This window comes from Cryptomeria japonica, chromosome 8 (assembly GCF_030272615.1).
Source record: "Cryptomeria japonica chromosome 8, Sugi_1.0, whole genome shotgun sequence".
In the NCBI taxonomy this organism is placed as follows: domain Eukaryota; kingdom Viridiplantae; phylum Streptophyta; class Pinopsida; order Cupressales; family Cupressaceae; genus Cryptomeria; species Cryptomeria japonica.
This window is the reverse complement of record NC_081412.1, coordinates 139,272,631-139,280,154: the sequence shown is the minus strand read 5'-3', so window position 1 is coordinate 139,280,154 and position 7,524 is coordinate 139,272,631. Positions and strand designations below refer to the sequence as shown.

Sequence of the window (7,524 nt, the reverse complement as noted above, 5' to 3'; positions counted from 1 at the left end):
TCTAAATTTAAATGATTATAATTAATATTTGGTGTTTAATCTAATAAAATTAACATATATCAAAGTAACCGTGTTTCCAACAAGTGGTATCAGAGCTTAATGGCATTGTCCAGGCTTGGGATGGAAACAAGGATGCTTGGAAATCCTACCTGTAGAAAATGAAAGGCTCCACATTTGGTTAAAAATCTTCTTGACTGCAGAAGTATGTAAATTTTTGTTTGTGTAAAAGTCATTTTTGTATTTTTCTTAGGAGGAGTAGGTTATGCAATTTTGTTTCTTGGTAAAAATGCCCTTTGTCCTTGATGTCAAAGGGGAGACATAAGGAGATAGGTTTTGACAGTTTTTGGGAGATATAAGGAGATATTATTTGCAGTTTTTGGAGATAATTTTTTGGTAACACCTTTTTTTGCATGTTGCCATCAATGACAAAGGGGGAGAATGTTGGAATGTTGTCATTGATGTTTTTGGGCAACATGAGTTTAATGCTCTTAGGTAGTTTTGCGTAAGTTTGACAATCCGAACTACATTTGTATAAGCCTATTTGGTTAGCACTTCTCCACAGTTAAGTGTTTCGACATGCGATTTTGTTAGTAAGATTAAAGATGTCTAAATTATCTACATTCAAGTTTCTCATGTTGGCATGAAGCGGCCAAAAAAATATTGGTCTAGAAGCCTTGCCTGAAACAAAACAATCAGCGCAAAAGATTTGCATTTTGATAAGTGATCACATATTGTTTTACGTTTTTGGGACAAGACTAAGGATTGGTCATAATGTGTAAAACCCAATGGACACACTATTGTATCATGGTTTTAGTTGACGTATGTAGATGAATCATATAGTATTTAAAATGTAATGGTATGAAGGATATGCAGCTGACATATATCAAATATGGAATTGATATATATGAATGTTTGGTGTTTTGGTGAAATGTAATAAGGAAGAAGCTATAACAATGGTATGGGTACCAATAATGATGCATAAATGACCCAATTATAGTCCAAAAATGTTTAAAAATGGGAAGCTATTGGTACATGTGAAATTTATAAATGAACTTAAGATTTCTTTAAAATTAGTAATTAGAAGATTGAGTGTGTAAAGAATGAATAATTATTAGATCATAGACGATAACTCATGCTCTTCCCCTAAACTATTTTTATTGATCAACATCCTCAATAAGAAAAAACTTTTATATACATTAACTTCTAAATTGTAATATACCTTTCTATTGAACTAACTTGTAAACTTCAAACATGATCTACCAAGTTAGGGATTGCCTGAAAGAATCTAACACAATTCTAACAATGGTATCACCTATATCTAGATAAGCTTTAAAAATTGGTGTGTCACGACATTTGAAAACAACACCCCAAAACTTGCTTTTCATTTGAGGAAGACAGTAGTATGACAACTCCTAGTAAACAGCGGTTGGTCGGATCAAATAAAATAATCAAAAGCACGACAATGATTTGCCACCGTTATCTTGCAAGTTATATTCTGCCAAACTTACAGGATGATGTGACAATTCTTGTAAATACCCGTCAAAAATGGGTGGTTAAGAATCATTTATTATAGAAAAAAAAATAATAAAACATAATTATAGAAAAAATCAACTGGTTTGTTTCATTGAAACATCACAGGTAGAAAGTGGAAATCTAGAAAAAAAATGTTACAAAAATTCATTTGATTTGTTTCTTCGAAATTTCGTGAAAAGCCCAGAAGTTTAAAACTAGAAAATAGCGTTTACTTCGACACTTGGGAAAACTGTAGCTCACGCGTTTATCTTGAAATAATCTGTGTAGATTTATTTTTTTATGATATTTTGATGACTGGGCATCAAAGATTTTAAAGGTTCTGATTAGGTGGCGGTGGGGCCGAGACATTTGAATTGTGGGTTCACGTAATATACAATCAATTCAACAACACAGAGATCCCACGTTTCTTTCATTGCTGATTTGGTTGAATGCTGTAGTCAAATCCACCTCACGACAACGCGGAATAAACAGAGAAACAGTAATAAATTCGAGTTTTAGATAAAAACAAAACATAAAACTGTAGGTTTTTTCAAACTATATGAAGCCCTCGCGAATCAGCAATATTCTGTGTTTTTGGACGATTCAGATCTGGATATATTAAAGCCTGTAGATTCATTCACAGTTGAGATATTCATATTCATTCATTCTTTCATTCGTTGGTCTTGTCAGTTGTAGCAGAAGGAATGGCTTTCACTAATGGTTCTGCAGCCCTTGAAAATGGTATGTGTTGATGCTTACCTCCTGTTCTAAGCTCCTGTTCTAGTTGGGTATGTTGATAATTGTTGTGTTTAGATTTTCTTTAGATTTTTGGGTTTGCCTTTGCATTTACTGCAAGGAGTATGACAATGTTTGAATTGGGTTTATTGTTTTGAACAGGGTTCAAAAAGATGGATTTGGGGAGGCCAGCAGCCAAGAAGAGTGGTTTGGTAGTTTGTTTTGGGGAGATGCTGATTGATTTTGTTCCCACTGTGGGAGAGGTTTCATTGGCTGAAGCACCTGCATTTGTCAAGGCCCCTGGTGGTGCACCTGCAAATGTTGCTGTTGCGATTGCTAGGCTTGGTGGCCAGTCAGCATTTGTTGGGAAGGTGATCACTTTGCTAGATCTCTGTGTGTCATGTTTCCTAGTGATTGCACTGGTAACAACTGTGAGTCAAGAAAGGTTTATGAGGCATTTCGGACATAGAAAAGATTTCTCAAGTCTCAGCAAGATTTAGTGTCTTCTGATCTAAATTGTCCTATGTTATCCTGTTTTACCTGGTGTTCATGGTGGATTCTCTACTGCAATCTACCGATCTAAATGCTTAACTGCCTTGTGTTTGAGGTCATATATTGATTACAATCTAAATGCTTTAAAACTCTTTAATCGTCCTGTTCTACTTTGTACTTGGGGTGATTTGTTAATGATAATGAATTCATCTAAATGCTTTACTCCTCAGTTGTCCTTTTTTACCCTGTGTTTAAGGAGGTTTCTTAGTTTCAATGTATAGATCTGAATGTACTTTGTGCCCATGGTGCTATTTCATTCTATTTTAATATTCCATGGACTGTGGTATACCAAAGTGTTCTTAAGTTTAATTAATTTTCTCATAAGCTCATAGGATCGTAAGTGCTCATTTTGAAACAGTTCCAAACTGAGATGTCTTCAGATTACAAGTCCCCGTCTTCTTGTATCAGCTACTTCCTCTTCCAGCTTAGAGTTCTCATTGCAATGGTTTCTTATTATTTATTATTGACCAACATATAGTTGGGTTTCATTCCAATGTCCATCTTAGTTAATACCCTATGGCATGTTCACTGTTTGAGTTTGCTTGATTTCAGGTAAAATCATAAGATCCCTAATGGCTAGAGTTTGATTGGCTGCAAAATATTTAGTGCACAATTCGATACAGGTCTGAACCCTGCGTCATAGCAGTCAGTGAAGGTTGATGAAGCAGTGCAGGCACCAAAATCTTAGTCTGCCATAAACTGTTAAGAAGTTGCTTTGCCTTGTGATCCCCTTCACCTTATGTTTTTTTAAATCATTGAGCTGATTGCATAATTGCAAAGTAGTGATCCACATATAGTATACCCCGATGGGGATTTCATTGCATGTTGATATATTCTGTTAAATTAAGGTGTCCGAGATTTTTCATTGCGATGGTAGGTTCTGAATATCCTATATTCTATGTTCTAATACAATCATAAGACCCCAGTGGATTAGATTCATACTGGCTGAAAAGGTCCAGTACCTGATTTGATACAGGGTAGAAATGAGCCTTAAGAAGTGAGCTTTCATATACAATAATTTATGTATTGGTATATTCTAAGGGTTGGATAGCCATTTCTTTGTAGATCTATCGGGTTTGTTTTCAATGTGCTTCTTTACAAGATATTCATTTTCATGTGACATATCCTTCTAGTGGAGTTTCATTCCTTTTTAGTCAATGCCTCTTTATATAGGACCGTTTCAGTTTATTTTATGTTTCTTGTAATGGCTCCAAAGGTTTTGGTTGCTGATTTGACAGGGTCATTTGATGTTTACACACAGCCTATCAACACGAAGGTATTAACATGTAATATGCCATATGGTTTATTGTTATGTGCAGGTTGGAGATGATGAGTTTGGGCACATGCTTGCTAGCATTTTGAGGGAAAACAAGGTTATGGATCAGGGAATTAGATTTGATTCCAATGCTAGAACAGCGCTTGCCTTTGTGACCCTAAAGGTGGATGGTGAGAGAGAGTTTATGTTCTACCGCAATCCCAGTGCTGATATGCTTCTTCATGAGTCTGAGCTAGACAGAGATTTAATCCAAAAGGTTGGTGATAATTTGAATCAAATTGCATTAAATGCCACAATTTGCTCAAAAAGAAAAAGTTTTGTTTTGCATATTCAAGGTTTTACACCAAACAGAAGAATGTATTGTTCCTAATAGTTAACAAGAACTCTGCAATAGGACATTCTGTGTAACCATTATTAGGATAGGAACTTGTTTGATCATAAATGGATTAGAAAAGCCTTTTTATTTATTTCAAGGTTTCTATGGATAGTTGATTGTTTTGATTGCTCTAATTATATGCAGGCTTCAATATTTCACTATGGATCAATAAGTCTAATAGCAGAACCAACTAGGTCAGCTCATCTTGCAGCCATGGAGGTTGCAAGAGAAGGAGGTGCCCTGCTATCTTATGATCCAAATCTTAGACTGCCTCTTTGGCCGTCTGCTGAGAAAGCACGCAAAGGGATCCTGAGTATATGGGATAAGGCAGACTCGATAAAGGTGATTTCTCCCCCTCTAGTTTGAACATTATGTTTTTTTTAATCGAAAAAAAGCATAAGATAGATTAGATTTCCACAGTTCATAATAGTTATTGCTTTGTTTCTGGCTCTTATTATATGATTTTATTTGCATCAATGTTTTGGATCACACTCTATGATTCATCATCAAAATGAAAGAACTGTTGGAGAAATATATATTTCACACTTTGAACCTTTGGCAAATTAATTCCTAATATACTATTGGATCGATCTGAAATATGTAAATCGTTCTCAGGTTTGAGCTGTATAGGATTGGATTTGATTTATTTCTTCCAGTAGTCTATTATATGAACATCTAGAAAGACAGCCAAAGAAAAGTGCAGATAATATATGAACCTAAATATCAAATTTAAGGATTTGAACAACCTTCGAGTTTACAGGGCATGCTCTCTGTCACAGAAGGCTTCCAAATATACCTCTCTAAATGTCTAAGCCAACAGAAAATATTTTCCTCTGTGAAAAGCAGGCTACTAATCCAAGCTCTAAAAATGTATTCTTTCTTAGTTTACTTTCAGACTGAGGGAATCGCATATCAAGAAACATCTTGTAAGAGACTCTGTGCACTCTAGGAAGTCTGTTCTGTAATTTATCTTTTTCTGATTTCCATATGTTGGTAATCTTGGCTACCTTGCTAAGGAAATGTTTGGAATCCTGCCCGACCAAACTTATACTCTGGGTTAAGTAAATCAATCTTCTGTCAAAATCCTATGTTAAAGTAGGTCAATTTCTCTTTGGACTCTATAAACAGTAGAAAATAGATCTAATGCTATTGCATCTACAGGAAATATGGTAAATTTATTAAGAGTGACCTAGCCAACTTGGCAACTAGAGGCCATAGGTATCTAATATATCTACATTTTTAGAGTTCTCCAGAATGCTACTTATCCAAGGGGCTTACAATTATTGAATACATATAATGGTGGATCATATCCAACCTTACAGTGTGTGCAACTCTAGCAAAAAGGATTTCTTATCATGCAGCAGAAGAGTTATTTTACAAAAAAAAGTTGTGTTCAAAACAATTTCCACTTGTGTGCTGTCTTTTTTGGTTGTTATGCTTCATTGTTTAGCAACTGTGGCCTATAATTTGGAGTCTTAATAAGGTTTTTGTATAAAAGTTTATAATTTACCTTCCGACTCTCTTGCTGGTGACTGAGAAGTCCACTGCTCACATATACACAAGTCTATTGTCTTGAGATCAAGTTTCTTTGCAAGTTTACCAAATAAAAGCAAATATTACAGGTCTGTCTGTACATATACTCATTTCTTTATACAATTCTTTCAGGTGAGTGATGAGGAGGTAGCATTTCTTACAGGAGGAGACCCTAATAGTGATGAAGTTGTAATGTCACTTTGGCACCCCAGATTAACATTATTGCTTGTAACTTTTGGACAAAAGGGCTGCAAATATTATACCAAGGTTGGTATAAAACTCCCAAATTAGCCCATGTTTGTTTTGATGGACATTCAGTGTAATTTGTATCTGTTATTGATGGAATTAGATTAACTTCATTTTCAAGCCTTGACATTGTTTGGTTGTTTTCCAGTCTTTTAGTGGAATGGTGGCTAGTATTTCGGTGAAGGCAATTGACACAACAGGTGCAGGAGATGCATTCGTAGGAGGGCTTTTGAATCAAATTGTAAATGACATGTCAGTGCTTAAGGTTAGCATATTGAGATTATCACCTCTTTTTTTTAATGTAGCTGAGTTTTTGTTAGAGAGTTGCTGAGTTTTTGTTAAAAAATCACATAAAATTTGATAAGTTTTTTAGACGAGCGAAAAAACTCATTGAATACTCTGCAAATACTTCAACTATGATCTTGAATAGTTAGGAAGACTTTAACTCAAAAATAATTTTTTTTTGTTGCATTCTCAGGATGAACAGAAGTTGAAAGAGGCTCTTAGATTTGCAAATGGGTGTGGTGCAATTACAACAACAAAGAAAGGAGCAATTCCAGCATTGCCTGATAAATCAGCAGTATTGGAGCTCCTCAAGAACATTGCCATGTAATGTCCCATATGAGAGGAGGGCATTGTAATTTGTGTGTGTACATTATGATTCTTTATCATGTATTCATTCATAAATTCTAATAAGCCCACCTCCAATAGGAATTTAGAATATGAGGATTCACTATCTTTGGCCTGTTCTTGTAACTTCCGACAAAGAAGTTGGATGGTATGTGTTACTCTGCCCACAATAGATCCAATGGTTTTTCCAAAACAAATGAAAAAAAATTTATGACTGGGATAAGCTATATACCCCTATACAAGTGGAAAAGTTATGTTGTAGTCACCATTCATCTTAAGCAAAAGAATGTGAAATTTCTGTATTTTCTTCAATAAATTCTTTTGAGAGACTGAAATGTCATCTTTCAATTGGGATTCAATTATTTGGCATTTTTTTTTGCAACACTTTTGTTTGGTAAATATAATGATGGTTATTTTTAATTGTTTGTTATAGCAATTGTCTTTGAATATGCACTTGTATTATAATTAATTGTTTTCATACTCATTTCTTTCTATTTTATTTTAGTATTTGTTTTTTTACTATTTTGAATGCTATCATGTTTGTAGTCTTGTTCTAAGGATGAGATTGTATATGACTACATTTGCAACAAACATTTTTTCTTGTTTTAATTTTTAGTTTTTAACTTTATTTTGCATGTACATCTTGTTTCATGTGCAAATGGTC

The 7,524-nt window shown here is 34.5% G+C and overlaps 1 protein-coding gene across 1 annotated transcript; it reads left to right on the top strand.

Annotated features, from left to right (window-relative positions):
* Positions 1-1,938: 1,938 nt before the first annotated feature.
* Positions 1,939-7,219, top strand: LOC131032295 (probable fructokinase-4). Its single transcript, XM_057963229.1, has 7 exons — positions 1,939-2,253; positions 2,410-2,618; positions 4,119-4,331; positions 4,596-4,793; positions 6,117-6,251; positions 6,379-6,495; positions 6,709-7,219. Exons 1-7 carry the CDS (start codon positions 2,217-2,219, stop codon positions 6,841-6,843), a joined length of 1,044 nt encoding a protein of 347 aa, XP_057819212.1. The 5' UTR covers positions 1,939-2,216; the 3' UTR covers positions 6,844-7,219.
* Positions 7,220-7,524: the final 305 nt, after the last annotated feature.

Coding starts and splice junctions, on each gene's coding strand:
- LOC131032295 (XM_057963229.1), top strand. CDS start 2,217: ATGGCTTTCACTAATGGTTCTGCAGCCCTTGAAAATG. Junction 2,619..4,118: donor AGTCAGCATTTGTTGGGAAG/GTGATCACTTTG, acceptor TGTTATGTGCAG/GTTGGAGATGATGAGTTTGG. Junction 6,496..6,708: donor ATGACATGTCAGTGCTTAAG/GTTAGCATATTG, acceptor TTGCATTCTCAG/GATGAACAGAAGTTGAAAGA.